The sequence below is a fragment of the Impatiens glandulifera genome, chromosome 2 (assembly GCF_907164915.1).
Source record: "Impatiens glandulifera chromosome 2, dImpGla2.1, whole genome shotgun sequence".
Taxonomy (NCBI): Eukaryota; Viridiplantae; Streptophyta; class Magnoliopsida; order Ericales; family Balsaminaceae; genus Impatiens; species Impatiens glandulifera.
Genome location: NC_061863.1, coordinates 10719811 through 10740478, shown reverse-complemented (window position 1 = coordinate 10740478; position 20668 = coordinate 10719811). Strand labels below are relative to the sequence as shown.

The following is a 20668-nucleotide window of genomic DNA, read 5'->3' as shown; positions in this document are numbered from 1 at the left end:
ATTATATATATATATATTATATTATCATTAATTTTATATAAATAAAACTTTTATCATACATATTTTTCTCTTATTATATATATATATATATATATTATATAATAATAATAATAATAATAATTTTTTTTTATCAGTATAAATAATTTTTTAGTTAGTATAAAAATTAACTAATTGATAATAAATATTAAATATAAAATATATATACATACACAAAATAATAAAATTATTTCAACAATCATTAATGGTTTAAATGTTCACATTTCATGCTTAAGACTATGGTTCGAATCTCAAAACATGCAAATTTATATTTTCAAGAATGTATCTTGACTATAATATGGTACTATAACTTTTAAACAAATAATAGACATCTGGAAGTGCGAGGTCGGAATTAGCGGTTGGTTTGACGAGCATTTGAAAGTGTTAGTTCATGAGATGGAGGTTTGGTGGTGAGTGGTTTGTCGAGTGTGAGGTCAGAATTAGTGGTTGGTATGACGAGCATTTGAAAGTGTTAGGTCATGAAATGGAGGTCGGGTGGTGGGTGGTTTGTCGAGTATGAGGTTGGAATTAGTGGTTAGTTTGGCGAGCATTTAAAAGTGTGAGGTCACAAAGATGAAAGTTAGGTGGTGGGTGGTTTGTCGAATATGAGGTTAAAATTAATAGTTGGTTTAACGAGTATTTAAAAGTGCGAGTCACAAGATTAAGTCAGTGAGTGGTTTGCCGAGGGATAAAGAGGCATATGAAAAAGTATGAGTTACAAGATGAGGGTCAATTGGAGAGTTAGTGGTTGAGTTTGACGAGATATAAGAGGTGTGAGGTCATGAAGATGAAGGTCGGGTGGTGGATGATTTGTCGAATGTGAGGTTGAAATTAATAGTTAGTCTGACGAGTATTTAAAAGTGTGTGTCACAAGATTATGTCACTAAGTGGTTTGTCGAGGGATAAAAAGACATATAAAAAAGTATGAGTTACAAGATTAAGGTTAATTAGAGGGTTAGTGGTTGAGTTTGACGATATATAAGAGTTGTGTCATCAATTGTGGTCGACTAAGATTAGTGAGTGATTTGTCGATAGGATAAAAAATGCATATGAAAAAGTGTGAGTCACAAGATGAGAGTCAATTGAGGGTTAAGTGGATGCGAGGAGAAAAATATTAAGTTTAAGATTAAACTTAAATTTTACAAACTAAAACAAATTTTAAATTAATTAAATTTTAAATAATATTAATTTTATCTAAAATATTTATAGATAAATAATATTTTATATATATTCTTATCCGTGCAGGATTTATGCTAGTAAGTTTTAAAATATGTTAAAATATTTTAAATTGTATTAAATATGTTAACACTAGTAAAATATTTTTTCAGTATCAACGATTTTCCCATTGATATTTAAAAAAAAGTTAATATTGAGTAAAAACTGTTCAAAAAGCGGTTGACATTTGTTGGTAGAGACAACGCAAGCATTGTTCAAACATGAAATATTAACCATTTTGTGTGGTTGTAAATACTCAATAACAATTATTTCGTGAGCGGTTATTATTAAGTAATATCAACCATTTTAAAGGAGGTTGTCATTACTCAATATCAATTGTTTTATGGTTGTTATTAAGTAGTATGAATTGTTTTAAAAGATGTTATCATTACTCAATATCAAGCGTCCTAAAAACAGTTATTAAATAATAGCAACGGTTTTAAAGGCTGCTGTCATTACTCAATATCAACCTTCTTAAAAAAAATGGTGACTATCAATAGTTTTGTAAGCCGTGTTTATTAAACAATATCAACTGTTATAAAAGACGACGGTTGTCATTACTCAATATTTATAAAAATTGTTGTCATTACTCAATATAACCTGAAATTAGATCTATTGTTAATAATCAATAACAACCATTTTATATACGGTTGTTATTAAGAAATAGTATCCGTTTTAAAGACGGTTGTTATAACTCAATATTAACCGCTATAAAAATTATTGTATTTATTCAATAATCACCACAACAAATTATTTCTCAAATTGTTAATCTTATTATATTTTAGATGTGTTTGATGATATTTTAATTTTATATCAAGTTATTTAGTTATTTATTATTCAAAGAGGAACAGAAAAATTAAAAAATAAATAAAAATCACAAATCAAATAACTACATCTAAAATAAAGTGATGAAACAACTAATAAATACATCAATTAAAGAACTAGGACGAGAGGTTGTGGCCGAGTACACAGTTATGACAAACTAATTTTGTCCAGCCTTGCTATGAACGGTTAAGTTGTAAATGAAGTAATCGGTTTGTGATTAATAATATGATATACAAAATCATAACTAATGTCATTCATTTATATTTTACACCTCAACATGATAACTATTTTATTTTTGTTATGTCACTTCACTTAATCTTTATATTTACACATGGTAAACGTCGGATTAATATGTTGTCAGAAATTGAATACGAAAGAGAAACACAATACTCCTCTAATCCATGAGTTCGTCAATATCTTGTCAGAAATTTAATACGAAAGAGAGAAACACAATACTCCTCTAATCCGTGAGCTTTCCAAGCACGTTGAAGACCTTCAACCTTCCTCATCATTGGCCTTGCCCCATCCCTCACCGGATAGAACGAACTGGTGTAGTCCCTTGACCGCTCCTTCTTGTCCGAATGTGTTCTTTTAAATATTTAATGAATAACTATAATATTATAGGATCAATTTCTTTAGAGGTCAAGCAAAATTTTAATTACCACTATCCTAATAAATCACATTGTTTAATTCTGCACTAATGAACTAATGATATTAAGATAATTTACCTTTTTATAGCCTTTAAAGTCATATATATATATATATATATATATATTTATATTGTATCTTAAATTTATAATTTTATAATTTTTTTTTTTGAAATTAGTACAGGTATATTACAATAACAAATCAAATATAAACGTTATCAAATATAAAATATAAGAAAAAGAAAAGTTCAAACATGTTATCACGAACATAGATTAAGGTTAACCCTCCTTTTTTTTATTTCTTTTGTCGATTTTTTTCGTTAATTAAGTCACTGTATAGAGTAAATAATTTGTAGAAGATAAAAAAATTTAATTGACAATTTGATGATAACTAAAATGTCGAATAAATTTAATAATTTTTAAAATTTATATAAATAAAAAATATTGACCAATTTAAATATTGGTATGTATTTGAGTTTTTAGTGTCTATTTCATTTTAAAGCATTTTAGATTTTAATGATGAAAAAATATGTTCGTATGTTTTATTGGGTTTGGGTAAAATCGTTGGATAGTTGTAAACTTGTAAAATCGTAAGAGTTTAATTTGAAAAAATAATAGTTATATATTATTATTATTTATATATATAATTAAGTATTTAATACTTAGATAATTTTAAAAATTTATATATTTAAATATAAAATTAATTAAAAAATAATAATAAATAAATAACACTATACAAAAATTATGTTTACAAAATTAATTATATTATTTAATTTATTTGAATAAATAATAATTTTATTTTTAATTTTTAAATATAAAATTATTTATTTTTTAAACTTAAAATCGTATGATATCGTAAAATTAAAATTATTTATAAACTCGTAAACTCGTAAAATCTTATTATTATAAATACAAAATTGTAAGAGTTTATTTATTTAAGAGTTTATTTAAAATCAAACTCGTTAACCTTCCGTAAGATTTTAAAATCAACTCGAGATTTTAACCGCCTTAGTTTTAATCAGTTTGTTTACTGGATATGGATATTATTTAGAGTTGAATCGGTGAAATTTGTCATTTGATAATACTATATATTTCTTGATTTAAAATAGTTATGTGTTTATCTTATTAATTAATTATTTATATTAATTCATATTAAATATAAAATTAAGTTTAAAAACTTGACCAAGAATTATGAGGAATTTAATTTGTAAACAGTTTTTAAGATATAATTTTAATTACTGATTAAATTATATACTGAAGAATAAAATAATATTAAGTATTACAAATATTTAATTTATAATATTTGATCAATTTAATTATTTAAAATTTATACATTTTATTTAACTTTTATCTTTCCATACTTTTTATTTTACATTAAGAATGTATGTTAATATTGTTTCTAACAAATTTAGGAAAGAAAGAAAATATATATTGATTGACTGGGAAAACTAAATATAGAAATAGTTAGTTTATTTATTTCCTTAATATGAAAGAAAATAATTCCTAAATTATTTGACGGAATATCTCAAATTTTTATATTTACATGAAATATATATTATTTCCTAATATAAGAATAAACACACTAAAATATTTCCAAATTAAGTTTATTTAATGAGAGGAGAGTTGATTCACATGTCTCAAACTTTAATCACTTTCATTATTTTTTCCGACTAAAAATCCTTAAAGAGAATGAATACTGAGTTTTGCAAGATGATTAGAACAATTGTGAAAGAAGAAGCTGAGTTCGACGTGAAAGAATTTGACCGTCAAACAAATAAGTTAAAGCATTCTCTTCGTGGGTGCAACGAGAAAGACAGAATGGAGAAGATACGGGAAATGATATTAAAGCGTGACGTCAACAACATCCAACATAAACCAGAAGTAAAAGTCAGTTGTATTAATATCCCTGAAAACAAAGATCATAAAAAGTAAGTCACTTTAAATTTTACACATTTATAGTTGTTTTAATGAATAAATTTTTATCCGAGAACAATTCATTATGCATGCAACTTCATGTTCATTCATATTTTGAAAGGGATTGTAAAAAAATAAATTTTGTGTTATTCTAATTTTAATAATTAGATTATTTTTACAAAAATTATATAGATGAATTTCCATAAATAATTTTGTTCATATAGAGAATGTATAAGCGTGAATCAATTTACTCTTAATTTATTTGTAATATTTATATAAAATATTATATAGATTTTACCCTTTTTTTTTGGTATGTTAGGCGTAAAACAACAAAAGTGGACAACTCTCCTTCACCTGTTAGTGGAGTTTTCAATGAAGCGTCGTCGCCTATCCCTAAGAAAAAACAGAAGAAGTTCGACTATTCTACTGCAAAGAGTTTACCAAGCTCGGTTTTGGACAAAATTAATCAGTTAGGGGGAGATGGTGTGATTTTGATTATTCAAAAAACCTTATGTTTAACCGACTTGAGTAATCATCATCGTCGCGTGTCACTCCCCAAAAGTCAAATGAAACCCGGTTCAACGACGTTTCTTAATCCCGTTGAGAGAGACTTTCTCGATTCCGATGGTGATGAAAATGGTAGACCAAAACTGATTGTGGGGTTCATTGAACCGTCTGGAAGCATGGACGAAATAACATTAGGAACATGGAATATGGGAGAGAACCGAATGTATAACTTGATGCATACATGGAATAACGTAGTAGCTGCAAACAAGTTAAAAGTCGGAACATCAATTCAACTTTGGGCTTTTCGAGTTCAATCCAAACTCTGGTTTGCACTAGTTATTGTTTAAAGAATTATATCTAAACTTATTGTAAATTCATTTCTTATTTTTTAGTCCTATTTTATTGTGTTTTTTTTTGTGATAAATTTGAACTATTGTATTATTAAGTTTTTAAAAAATATTATTGTTGTTGAAAATTTTCAATTTTATTCTTAGTATATAGTCCCTATTATGCATATTTTTAAGTAGTTTTGAAATGAGTTGTTTAGCCAACATTATGATTGTAAAATTTAAAAAAATATATATAATATGAATATAAAATATGGAAACAACAATTTTAGTAATTTCAAATATAACTAGCATTAATCTAGTGCATTGGCCAGGGTAATAATATAAGCATAAATATTTTGGAGAAAAATAATATTATTCAAATTATATTAATTTTTATTTATTTTTGTTTATATAAAAAAAATTAATTTTAATTAGAATATAATATTAATAGATATTTTTAAAGTCATAAAATATATAAAATAAAAAAATTCATTTATATGAGTTTGAAATTTAATTTTTTTGATTTAAAAATAATTAAAATAAATATTAAATGTATAATCGTTTTAAATATTAAGTTTTGGATCAAATTACCAATCAAATTATACAATTTATAATAACTTGATATAATATTATTTATAGTTAATTTGCTTATTTAAAAAAAATAAAATATTGAAAAATGTGTTTTTTATATTTATATTGATTTTGACAATTTAGTAAAAATAATATTTATTAAATAAAAAATTAAAATAAATAAATTTAATATAATTAATTGTTTAAAAATTTATTATTAGTATAACAAAGAATAAAAAAAAAATATGGTAATGAATATTTTTTTCTTTAAATTTTAAATAATAGTATTTCATTTATATTTTTATAATAATAAATAAATCTCAAATTCATTTTTCAATTATTTTAAATCTTAACAATATTTAATTAAATATATGTTCAAATATATTTTTTATTATTTTATCTTAAAATTATTATTATTTTTAATTATTTTGTATGAAATATTATTTACTTTTTTTATATTTAATAATATATTAATATATATATATATATATTTATTATTATTTTATTAAATACTAACATTAATTGTTATTTTTATTTAATAAAAACAACTTTATAGGATAATACTTTGTATAAAATTATACGTATAAAAGATCACTTTAAATTAAAATAATAATTTTTTATTAACAATATAAATATGTCAAAATATTTGTTTTTGGTTTTATTATTTTATTATATATATTACATATTTATTATATTTTATGAATAATTATATAATATATATAAATAATTAATAATTTAAAAATATGAATATAAGACAACAAAAATTAAGTTAAATATATTCAATAGAAAAAATATTAATAATTTTTAAAATAAAATTGCTCAAATTTTTATTTAAAAAATATTAATATTAGTTACTTTATATATTAAATCTGATTTGTTTTTAAAAATCTATAGATAGTTTAATGACTTTATTTTTAGTTCAATTAAACTAACTTATTGAATTTACACATTTCAACCACCAATATAATTTTTCACAAGTAACACTAAAATTATGTATTTTACATTTATTACAATAAAAATTCCATCATCATTTAGAGACTTTGTGTTTATCGTTATTTTTATAAATTTTGAACCAAATAATCCTATGATGTATTTGTAAATTGGCTATCTATTTTATTTATCATATTTTTATCGGTTATCATTATTTTAATACAACTATATAAACCCTTTTTAATCTAAAAATTGAATTTAAAATCAAATTATAATGATACGGTATATTTAAATAATAACTAGCCTGTAAGGGTTTGTAGAATTGATGTATATCTTGATGCATACTTGAAAAAAATGTAGTAACTAAAAACAAGGTAGATACAAAAATTCAATTCAACTCAGGGTTTACGATCTGAGTTCAATCCAAGCTTTCTTTTGATCATGTTATGTTTTAATTATGTCATTCTTCTTCGACTCATATTTGTAAAGAGTATTAGGTAAGTATGAATAATAATATATATTTGGAGAAGAGACACTAGTAAAAAATCGACCTTTACCGACGGTTTTTCCCCGAAGGTTTTATAAAACTCTCCTAAATACTCCCGAGAGGAATAAATCTTTCGGTATTAAAAATAGATTCCGAGAGGGGTGTAAAACCTTCGGTTTTATTAATTATTACCGAAAGTTCTTTGTAGAACTTTCGGTTTTTACCTTCCCAAAAAACCAAAAATAATTCTAAGTGTTGGATATGGGTTAATTGCAAAGGTTCGGTTTTGCAATCCCGGAGATTTTTAATTGCGAAGGTTATTTAAAGAACCTTCGGTTATACCTTTTTTGAAATTCTCTTTTGCGAAGGTTTTCCAAAAAACCTTCGGTTTTGACTCAATTAAAAAGAATTCTAAGTTTGGTAATGGTTATTTCCGAAGGGTTTCTAATAAACCTTCGGTTTTGACTAATATCAAAACCGAAAGTAATATGAAAACCTTTGGTATCTACCTCTATAAATAAAAACCCTAACCCTTCTCTTTTTCATTTCACCCTCTCCTTTCTCTCTCTTCCGCGCCGTAGCCGTCTCCTCCACGCCGCTTCTCTTATTCTATTCTCGCGTTCAGGTTTGTTTCATTTGTTTTTTTTGTTGTTGTTTATTATTAGATTTAGATTTCTTATAATGTAGTTTATATATATTATCTATCTTTAGGCTAGTTTAAATTATTTGTTTGTTTCATTGCTTTTGATTTGTCTATACGTTATTGTTTAGATTAGATTTAGGTTATTTTGTTAAATATATATGATTTTGTTAGATTTGTTATTTTGTTTGATTGAAGTTATATTAGATTTAGGTTACGGTTATTTTGTTTGATTAATATATATATACATATATCTGAAATGCATTTAGGATGGGTGATTCATGGAATAGTCTTCGGCGTACACCGGAGAAACTGTCTCCGTGTTACCAGAATTTGCTAGCACAAACAGAAATTGCAGCACGTGAGGAAGAGGTGAGACAAATGACGCTGGAAATGGAGCAAATCCGATTGAGGGATGCGGAAAGAGGCCGATTGCTGAGTGAAATTAAAGCGGACAGGGCTGAAATGGCCCAGAGATTAGAGAATCTCGAACAGGAACTTGTATTATTGAGGAGTCGACTGAATCAACCACCCCCTCCTCCCACCCCATCTAATAATTTCTAGATTAATTATGTGTTTATTTTTCCGTACGAACGATGACATTTTTATGTGTTTTGTTTTAATAATTATGAATTATTATTATTATCTTTGGTTTGGTTTTAATATATTGTAAATGAATTATTTTATTTTTGTTTTCTTTTCACCTTTTTTTAAAAAAAAAACAGCATGGCCAAAACCGAAGGTTTATTTGAAAACCTTCGGTTTTGACCCTTGGTTAAAAAAATCTAAAATTTTTCTAAGTATGGGGAAGGATAAAAATCGAAGATTTATTTGAAAACCTTTGGTTTAACCCTTGGTTAAAAAAGTCTAGGAAGGGTAAAAACCGAAGGTTTATTTGAAAACCTTCGGTTTTGACCCTTGGTTAAAAAAATCTGAAAATTTTCTAAGTATGAGGAAGGGTAAAAACCGAAGGTTTATTTGAAAACCTTCAGTTTTGACCCTTCCCAAAAACATTCTGTTTAAGGTCAGGACCGAGAGGTTTATTCAAAACTTTCGCAAATACACATAAAAACCGAAAGTTAATGGTATAACTTTCGGTTTTAACACTTCCTAATTTGTTAAATTATTTTGTTTTTAACTAACTAATCTTAACTCCTAACTAATATAATCAATTGTGTGTTGTATTTTAAAAATTAATATTGTGTTTAATGTTAAAATGTTTATGATTGTGTTTGATTATTATAGAGAAGTGTATTTGAATGTTTATGTTTGATTATCTTATGAATGTGTGTAATGTTTGATCATATGGATTGTGCAATATTTTAAGGATATCAAATGTGTTAAATTAATGTTGTTAAAGGTAATTAGAAGGTGAGAAACCAAAGAATTTAATAATTTGTCAAGTGATAATTCCAACAGTTATATAATTAACTTTCGAAAATAGATATCAAAACCGAAAGTTAATGATATAACTTTCGGGTTTTTACACTTCTCAAGGCCGAGAGTTTTATCTAAAACTTTCGGTTTTGATATCTATTTCCGAAAGTTAATTATATAACTTTCGGAATTATAACTTCTCAATTTTTTAAATTAAAGTATTTTTATCTTTCCAATATAGACTCCTAACTAATATAATCAAGTGTGGGTTATATTATAAAAATTAATATTGTGTTTTATGTTAAAATGTTTATAATTGTGTTTGATTATATAAAGAAGTGTATATAAATGTTTATGTTTGATTATCTTATGAATGTGTGTAATGTTTGGTCATATGGTTTGTGCAATATTTTAAGGATATCAAATTTGTTAAATTCATGTGGTTCAAGGTCATCACCGTGAGAAACCAATTAATTTCACAATTTGTGAAGTGATAATTCCGAAAGTTATATAATTAACTTTCGGAAATAGATATCAAAACCGAAAGTTTTATATAAAACTTTCGGAATTGACCCTTATCAAAACCGAAAGTTTTATATAAAACTTTCAGAAATGACCTAATAAAATAAAAAAAACGCCTCTTTCTCTTCTTCTTTCCCGATTTCCTTTCCCTCTTCTCCTCTTCTCTCCGCCGCCTACTCCCCGACGACGAAGACGCCGCGCCGCCCCGCTTCTCTCTCCCCGACGACGAAGACGCCGCGCCGCCCCGCTTCTCTCTCCCCGACGACGAAGACGCTGCGACGCCGGATTGAAGACGCGTTTGAAGAATCAAAGACGCCGCTTCTCTTCCTCCTTCACCCAACCGAAGACGCGTTTGAAGAATCGCCTCTGCCGCCGCCGCGCCACTTTAAGAATCGCCTCTACCGCCGCCGCTGCCGCCGCCCTGCAGGTTAGTTTTTTTTATTTTTTTCAATATTATTGTTAGATTTTTTTGGATTATTGTTAGATTATTGTTAGATTTTTGCAATTAGGTTAGATTATTGTTAGATTATGTATATATTATTGTTAGATTAGGTTATAAGTTTGGTTATTGGATTAAATTTTGGAATTGATTTTAGATTTGGTTTTGGATTTGTATTTGGTTTTTGAAATTGGTTGTTGGATTTTGTTTTTGCTTAGATTATGTCGGATTATTGTTAGATTAGGTTTATATTATTGTTAAAAAAGTTTAGAAATTGTATTGAATTGTGTTATTGGATTTGATTTTGGATTTGATTTTGGTTTGATTTAGGTTTGATTTTGTTTAATTAATGGTTTGGTTTTGGTTTGATTGTGGTTGATTTGATTGTGGTTTGATTCGTTTGATTTAGGTTAGATTTATGTTAGATTTATGTTAGATTTTGTTTAATTAAGGGTTTTGGTTTGATTTTGGTTTGATTGTGGTTTGATTGTGGTTGGTTTGATTGTGGTTTAATTGAGGTTTGATTTAGGTTAGATTATGTTTCATTTAGGTTTTGGTTTGATTGTGGTCGGTTTGATTTATTGTTGTTAGGTTTGGATTAGGAATTTCAGCCGCCCGCTGCCCGCCCGTCGATCTACATCCGCTGCTCTTCTTCGTCGCTCTTTTTGTGCAAGGTTAGTTCTTGTTGGTTTATTATATGGTTAAGTTAGTTTAATGTTAGATTTATGTTAGATTTTCATGTTAGATTTAAGTTAGATTTATGTTTGATTAGATTTATGTTAGATTAAGAATTATGTTTGATTTATGTTAGATTATGTTAGATTAGGTTTGAAATGTGTATGAATGAAATAATGTTGAATTAGATTGGGTTTGAATTAGATTTGATTTTAGGTTAGATTTGTTATATGGAATGAATTGTGTATGAATAAAATTATGTTGGATTATAATTGATTGTTTTGAAATGTGTATGAATGAAATAATGTTAGATTATATGTAGGTTAAATTTAAGTTACATTTATGTTAGGTTTTATTATTGTTTGTTTATGTGGAATTTTGGTTGGATAATGTTATATTAAATTGAATTTTGGTTGGATAATGTTAGATTAAATTGTATTTTGGTTGGATAATGATAGATTAGGTAGAAATTATGTTAACATTATAATGTGTCACCCACGACTTGCGTGGATTCTAGCAATTTCATTTTATCTATGTTAATTCCGGGTCCAAAGAGTCCGAGAGATGCAATTGACATATTTCTCCAGCCATTGATCGAAGAGTTGCATGAACTGTGGCAAACTGGTGTGAAAACGTTTGATGCACACACCTCACAATACTTTAACATGCGAGCGACATTGTTGTGGACCATTAACGACTTTCCCGCCTACGCGAATTTATCAGGCTGGAGTACGAAAGGTAAATTCGACTGTCCTTGTTGTAACAACGACATAGTATCTCTTCGATTGGTTCATGGTTCCAAACAATGTTACTTGGGTCATAGACGCTTCCTTCCACCAAAGCACAAATACAGAAGGGATAAAGAGTCGTTTGATGGTCGAACTGATTATAGAGAGCCCCCTAGATTGTTAACGGGGCAAGAAAGTTACGAGCAAGCACGAGACCTAGAAGACATAATTCTTAGTACGAATCTGAGCAAGAGAACCAAGATATATCATGAAACGCGGGGAGACAATTGGAACAAACTTAGCATTTTCTTCCGTTTGCCTTATTGGAAATCACTATTATTGAGACATAATTTGGATGTGATGCATATTGAGAAAAATATTTGTGATAGCGTGTTGAGAACAATAATAAATGTGAAAGAAAAGACTAAGTATGGTCCTAAAGCCCGTAAAGACATACAACTCTTAGGCATAAAATCATGGTTACATCCTATAAATGATGAAGGAGTTGTTCATTATCCAGAAGCGCCTTTCACTTTGACATCCGAAAATAAAAAACGTCTTTGTAACTTCTTGAAAGATCTCAAGTTGCCTGATGGTTTTTGCTCAAATATCGGCGGTTGTGTAAATTTGGAAGAGAAAAAGATTTCGGGATTAAAGAGTCATGATTGTCACATTTTATTGGAATATCTTATTCCTTTAGCAACTCGTGGATTACTTCCAGATAATGTGTATGATGCGTTAGTAAATTTGTCTCATTTCTTTCAGTTGTTGTGCTTCAAAGAGTTGATTCAAGAGGACCTCGAACAATTGTACATGAATATTACATTGACACTTTGCAAATTTGAAATCATTTTTCCGCCGTCAATCTTCGACATCATGATGCATCTCCCGGTTCACTTGTCATTTGAGGCTTTGCTTGGAGGACCTGTTCAGTATCGATGAATGTATCCGTTTGAACATTACATGGGTACAATGAAAAGATATTTGCGGAATTATAACCACACCGAAGCCTCTATAAGAGAGAGCTATCTTGTTAATGAGAGTATTAGTTTATGTGCCAGGTATATGGAGGAAGAAGAGCAAGAAAATGCACAACCTAAAATCTCGGGCATTTCAATATTTGCATCGTTGGAAGACCTATCTAACGAAAAAATATACAACTCGGAAGAATTTAACGACATATCAAGAGACCTCAAGATCTTAGGAGAAGGTCCAAGTATGTACTCGTCTATGTATGTTTGGTGTAAAGTAAACGGATACAAATTTTGTACAGAAAAACACGACGAATGTTTGACCACTCAAAATAGTGGGGTGGTTGTTGAGGGGTACAACGGGTCTGAAACTATGTCATACTACGGAGTTTTAATGGATATAATCGAAGTACAATACTTTTCTCACAAACGAGTTGTTTTATTCAAGTGTAAGTGGTTTGATACACACTCGGGGGAACTAAGAGTGAAAATAGATAAATATGGCTTCGTAAGTGTAAATTTAAACCGAATTTTGAAAACCCAAAGTCAAGACCCGTATATATTGGCGAGTCAAGCAAAACAAGTATTCTACGCCCCTGATATGTCAGCCCGACCCGGTTGTAAGATTGTGACAAAAATAAAACCGCGGTTTACAAACATATAGTTCAGATTAATTAATTAGGTAGATTTATGTTTTTTACTTTATATTCATTCTTATTACTACTTTATTTCAATTTTCACTCATTTTTATTAATGGTGTGCATTAAGAATGTCTGAAGGTCCTAACACAACTTGGAAGAGTATGAGGAAAACACCCAAAAAATTGGATAAAAGCTACCAAAACCTACTTGCCCAATCCGAGACCTTAAAGCTCCGAGGATCGTCTTCTAGAGACCAACCACCTATTGTTGTGGTCCCGATAGCTAGTGCTCCCCCAACAGACGAGGATGTTGAGGCTATGGAGCTCGAAGAGTTTATAGAGAGTACGTTTGCTGATATGGTGGATGACGATGAGGCTGAAGACGAGGGTCTCGAGGAGCCTATCGAGGAGGATGACGAGGAGGAGCACGGTTCCACTCCCGACCCATCATCGACAGGTAACTCGTTTACAAATTAGTTATTGTTTCAATTGATTCACATATCTAATTATGATTTTGATAATTTTGAAGAATCTTCTGCCTGCAAGAGACGGGGGAAGAACAAGAATATTGCGCTGTCTAAGAGGGTAGCAGGGACAAGGATTCCTCTTACGTTTAGAGAGAAGGATGGGAGGCCAGGCGGTACAGACGTGGGAAGAACACGGTGGTCTAGACATATGGGGTCGATTATCCGGGACCCCGCAACCGTCTCACACCGTCTTCTAAAGTGGAAGGCATTAAGTGCAGACCAATTGGATTCACTTTGGACTTCTATCAAGGTAATACTTATTACTTGATTATACATTACGTTATTAAATAATTATTTTTAACATTTGGATGTTATTTTTTTCAGGATCCGTTCGAAGCTAGTAATGGTGATATTGAGTCTTTTCGAAAGACCGGATTGGGACACGCCAATCAGATATGGGATAGATGGCGGTCATATTTGAACAATGCATATATCCGCATCCACAAAGGAGACGAGGCGGCGGTACTGACTAATCCTCCACCAGACTACGATCGAGATGATTGGGAGTTTGTGTGTCACAACCATTTCTTCACGGAAAAATTAAGGTACGGTTTCATAATTCAAATAAAAGTTGATATTAATTAATCTAACTTCATTTTTTATTTCAAATACAGAAAAACAGTCGTACAAATATTATTAATAGGAAGAAGCTGAAATCCCACATCGTACGGGAAATAGACCGTTTTTACAAATTGAAGAAGAGTTGGTAAGTACATTATTTGTAATAACTTAATCTAAAGATTGTTATTAATTATATAAATCATTTATTTCAACAGGCGATTGAAATGGGACGGGCACCGTCTGTCATTGAAGTATTCAAGAGGACCCGTACCCCAAAACCGACAAAAGAAAACCCAACACCCGTCCCAGACGAACACGTGTAAGAGAAAATTGTAAGTGAATTGAATATGCCTAGTGTTTTATTATAGAAATGATACTTTATTTCAATTGTGCAGGTTGAGATGGAGGAGGTTGTTAGTAACGAACCTGGAATATCTGATTTTGAATTGACGGAGACGGTGTTCGGACAACAAAAACACGGGGTAGTGTTCGGAATGGGATCAGGCGTCCGGCCCACACACTTTCGTGAGGATCGTCGAAGTGGAAACAGTTCACATCGAAACAATGAGCGATTGTTAGAAGAGAATCAAATAATGAAGCTCAAGCTGGAGGAACTGGAGAAGAGGGACGAAGAAAGAATGCGCACAATTCAACAAATGCAAGTGGAAAAAGAAGAAACGAAACTGAGAATGGAGAGAGAAGTTAGAGATGAACGCAAGAATGGAGAGAATATAATTGTTTATGAGGCAACAACCACCTCCTCCCCCCACAAGCTAAGGTTGTTTCGATTCAAAACATGTTTTCATTAGTAATTGTGTCAATTTGAATTTATAATAATAATGATCATTTAATGTGATCGTTTAATGTATGTGTCATTTCTTTAATTATTGATATATTGGTTTGGCTGAACAGGTTTTGGTTGAGAGCAAAATAATCAGCACATTTTAAAAAATTTACGGGAAAAAACCGAGAGTAATATTGAAATATCTCGGTTTTTGTTCAAATGGAAAAATCGAGAGATATGTAAAACTTTCGGTTTTTCCATTTGAAGAAAACCGAGAGTTATTAGAAAACTCTCGGTTTTTCCACAAAGTGAAAAACCGAAAGTTTTCATATAACTCTCGATTTTTCCATTTGAAGAAAAACCGAAAGGTAATTGAAAAACTTTCGGTTTTTCTTCAAATGGAAAAACCGAGAGTTTTCTAATAACTCTCAGTTTTCTTCTAATGGAAAAACCGAGAGTTATATGAAAACTTTCGGTTTTCCTCTTTGTGGAAAAACCGAAAGTTTTCTAATAACTCTCGGTTTTCTTCAAATGAAAAAACGAAAGTTAATAGAAGACTTTCAGTTCTTCCATAAGGTGTAAAACCGAGAGTTATTTGTAAAACTCTCGGTTTTCCTCTTTGTGGAAAAACCGAAAGTTTTTTAATTACCTTTCGGTTTTACTCTAGGGTATCTAAACCAAAAACTCTACGATATCTCTCGGTAAATGCCAATTGTTTTTAACGAAAGAGTCAATACCGAGGGATGGTGAGAATTACCAAAACCTTCGGTAATGTGTCTATACCGAAAGTTATAGGGTCAAAACCGAGAGTTTTTACTCTCGGTTTTGACCCCTTTTTCACCAGTGAGACGAATGGAGAAATAACCTTATTTGGCCGAATTCTAACACTGGATTGAATCATTCACGACTCATGAGGATCCTTGAGTGAATCAAAATCATTGAAACGCAAAACCTAATTGAAAGTGCGGTGGAGAAGACACGAAGGTAGAAATAACCGTATTTCACCGAATCGCGCATGCAGGAGGAAGACTCATGGATCGTGCTAGCTAGTGTGACTCCAGAAACACACCAGTAACCATGCCCCGGAGGAAGGCGAAGGCGATGTACGCCAAATCTTGAATCGTTGATTTACGCCTCTTCCTCTAAAGCCCGCCGGACCTTCGTTCTCCTCCGGCCAAGCGACTAATCCCTGCTCGAAGACAACATCACGACTATCTTTCCGATTCGCCGAAGCTCCGATTTCTCTCCATCGTAGCTCGCCTTCGATTCGCCTTTCAAAATATAACTAGCAATAATCTAGTGTATTTTTACGGGTAAAAATATAGACAAAATATTATTTATGTACACATATTTTGTGAGAAATAATATTATTCAAATCATATTAATTTTGAATTTGTTTTATTTTTATTAAAAAATAATTTTAACTAAACTTTAATATTAATATATATTTTTAAAGTCATCAAATATCTAAAATCACAAAAATTCATTTACATGAGTTTAAAATTTAATTTTATTGATTTAAAAAACATCTACAACAATTATACGTTTCAAACATTAAGTTTTAGATTAAATTATCAATAAATTATACAATTTATTCTAACTTGGTACAATATTATTTAGTGTTGATTTGTTTATTTTAAAAAATAAAATGCTAAAAAATCACCTAACAATTCATTTGTATTTTTTAATATTTATATTGATTTTGATAATTTAGTAAAAATTGATATTTATTATAAAAAGGTAAAATAAATAAATTTAATATATTAAAAATTTATTATTAGAATAAATAATAAGACAAACAATAAAAAATATTAAAAATTAATATATATTATTAAATAAATTAAAAATATATGGTAATTAATAGTTTTCTCTTTAAATTTGACCACTATAAATTAAAATAACAAATTTTTATTAACAATATAAAATATATCAAAAAATAAATATTTTTTGGTTTTATTATTTAATTATATATATATATATATTATATTTATTATATTTTATGAATAATTATATAATATATATAAATAATTAAAATTTTAAAATATGAATATTAAAAGAAAACAAAATTAAGTTAAATATATTCGACAGAAAAAAATATTAATATTTTTTAAAAAGAAATTATTCAAATTTGTATTAAAAAAAATATTAATATTAGTTACTTCACCTAATAAAACTGTTTTTTTTTTACTAAAAATTTTAATTTTTTTAAATAACTAAAAATCTCATCCCAGTTTTAATCAACTTCTCGCATAGTCACCCTACTTTTACTTTAGTCAAATCAATTCATTGAATTTACAAATTTCAACCACCAATATAAATTTTTCTCATGTAACACTTCGAACATTTTTGTAATAAAGTTGAATTTATGTGTAAACATGAACAAATTGTTTAAGTGAAATTAATCTTGAATAAATACTCATAAATTTTCGACAGCATAGTAAACAAATAATAATGACAGTTCATACAAAACAAATAGGAAATAATGTGTATTATGATCGTTAAAAGAAGATAATGAGTATTATGATCAATTTTAGATACAAAATGTCAAAAACTTTATTTTTTTAATCTAAAAGATATTATAATTTATCACATTAAAAGAAATAAGTGTATAATATCAAACAAATTTTAAAACGAATAAAGAATAATTTAATATATAAGTTAAAATTATTATATTTTATTAGACGACTAAACTTTTAGTTTGAATAATTAATCTTTTTTTTTGGGAAAATAACTTAGTGCCATTTCATTAAAAAAAAAACCCAAAAGAGGGAAAAAAAATACAAAAGTTTAAGATTAGATCTAGACAATTTCTAGATTTGACAATGAAACAATAATTGAATTACAGACAACAAACAATCAATTAGTGCTTACAACGTTTTTACTTTTATTCTACTTGTGACATTCTCAAACGAAATATCCCATATCTGGCAGAGCTTTCTATTCTATTCTCTTCATTCCTTTCGATTCTTCTCTAGAATTGAATGAGTGCATTTCCATCTGAAGTTATTTCTCTCCAAATATCTTCAGCGGTTCTACTTCTTCCATTGTGAGTTCTTGAAATTCTTTTTTTCCAGATATTGTAGATTACTGCTCCAAAGTAGCATTTCAACATACTTACATAGAAGGATCTTTCTTTTGCTTTATTCTTCATCCACTCTTGGATTTCTTCCCATATTCTTGAAAAGTTGATGATGTTCATGTTTACAGCATACATCCTCCAAATTTGTATTACAAAAGAGCATTCCCCAAATAAATGGTTTATGCTTTCCTCAACTCCCGAACATAGGACAAAATTGATATTAGGATTGTTTATGTATTTTCGAATTCTTTCTTTTGTTGTCAACCTTTTCTTATATACCAGCCAGAGAATAAATTGGTGACGAGGAATAATCTTTGGAGACCATACCACATTATGCCAATCTACCTCATGTCCTCTTGTTCTAACCATTTTTCATGCCTTTTCTGTAATAAACTTCTCATTGCTTTATGTTTTCAAACATATTTTATCATTACTTTCATTGAGTTGCTTCTGTCTCATTAGGTTTATGATTCTATCACCTTCTGAAATACGCCTCAAAAGTGAATCACATTTACCTTCATAGACGTCTCTAAATGAGTACTTGATGTATTCTCTTCTAACTCTGTTTCCTTGCATTTCTTATTTGAATATAATGGGAATATTATCCAGCCAAGGATCATGTCATAATAGTACCCCTCTTCCATTTCCAATTGTGATTTTCACCATTTAAAATGCATATTTTCTTGTTTTTAGGATTTTCTTCAATGACCATGCCATTCTTTCATTGATTCTTCGTGTCCAGATACTCTTCTCTTCATTCATAAATCTTGTATGCACCCATTTGACCCATAGGGAGTCCACTTTTTGCTTTAACTCCCATAAACTCTTAATGGTGAGGGCTTTATTCCATTCAACACAACCTTTTATTCCTAGTCCGCTTTCTTCCATGGGAGTGCAAACATCCTCCCATTTGACTTATTGGGTAAAGCTCCACCCATTTTTCATTCACTAGGCCTCTATCAATTCTTCTCTTTCTCATGTTGTCCGCCCCTCTTGTAGTTGACCATGAAAATAGATTACCTGAGGAAGACGGTTCAATGCAGCTTATGTCTCGAATGCATTAATTGAAATCCTGCATGTCTTGTGTTTTGTCTGTCTCAGACTCTCTTTCATTTCTGAATCTTGTAACGTTAAAATCTCCCATAATAACCCACGGTTCGTCGTCCGTAATGCTTCTTCTCAAATCATTCCAAAGTGTCTTCCTTTCTTTCCCAGAGTTACTTGCATAGACTACTGCAAATAATATTTTTACCCTTGTCACCAGATTGATAACCTCTGTCAAAATAACTTACTTGTTTTCAAAAAATTTCTTGATTTCAACCCTTCTTTTATCCCATCCTATCCAGATTCTACTTTTAACTCCATCAGAGTTATGAATAAATTCCCATTCTTCTTTGAATCAACCCTAGGAAACATTCTCTATTTGACTTTGTTTGACTTTTGTTTCAATAATTCCAAATATTGTGATTTCATTCCTTTATGCTATTCTTCTAACCTCTCTTCTTTTTATAGGGTCATTTAACCCTCTAATATTTCATGTCATTAAGTTCATTAATGAAAAGAAGATGTTCCAGCTCTACTTCCCCTTCCTTTACTTTTTTTTCCTTTCTGTTTTTCCCATATAGCAGGCTATAAGGAATTGTATTTTCCTTAATTTTCTTACCTTGCTATTTTGAGATTTTTGTGTTTCTCTAATCAACTTTCTTTTGAATTGGAGATTGTACAGTTTCAACCGATTCAGTTGCCTTTTCTTTATCTTTCACATTTCCTTCACCCACTTCCCTTTTCTTGCTTTCTCCCACGTTTTCCCTTTCCACAATCTCTTCGGTATTGATTCTTGCTTCCAGTTCAAGTTTCTTTGTTACCTCTTCATTCTTAGCCTTTGATTATGAATCTCTTACCACTCTATCTTCCTTCCCCTGTTCTTCAAAACCCTATTCTGAATTTCCTTCCTTATCTTGAACCTTCTGCATACTCAATACCAATTCTTTAGTAACCTTTTTTTGCCTTTCATTCTCAACCTTTTCCTTTTCAAACATTTCTTGTTCTTCTTTGTGTTTCTTTTCTTTTCTGTCTCCGTCTTTGTCTCCGTCTTTGTCTCCGTCTCTGTCTCTTTCTCGATCTTCTTCTTCCTTTCTTCTTCAATTATTTTCGGGCACTTGTAATAGACATGTTCGAATGTATTACAGTCAAAGCAACTATTCGGCCTCCACTCATATGAGATTCTCATAATTGTGGGTTCACCTTTTCTGTCCGTTACCGTCA

At 29.3% G+C, this 20668-nt stretch overlaps 1 protein-coding gene across 1 annotated transcript; it reads left to right on the top strand.

Annotated features, from left to right (window-relative positions):
• The first annotated feature begins 4412 nt into the window (after window positions 1-4412).
• LOC124924323 (B3 domain-containing protein At1g05930-like) lies at window positions 4413-5491 on the top strand. Its single transcript, XM_047464379.1, has 2 exons — window positions 4413-4651; window positions 4957-5491. The coding sequence occupies exons 1-2, from the start codon at window positions 4413-4415 to the stop codon at window positions 5489-5491; spliced, it is 774 nt and encodes a 257-aa protein (XP_047320335.1).
• Window positions 5492-20668: the final 15177 nt, after the last annotated feature.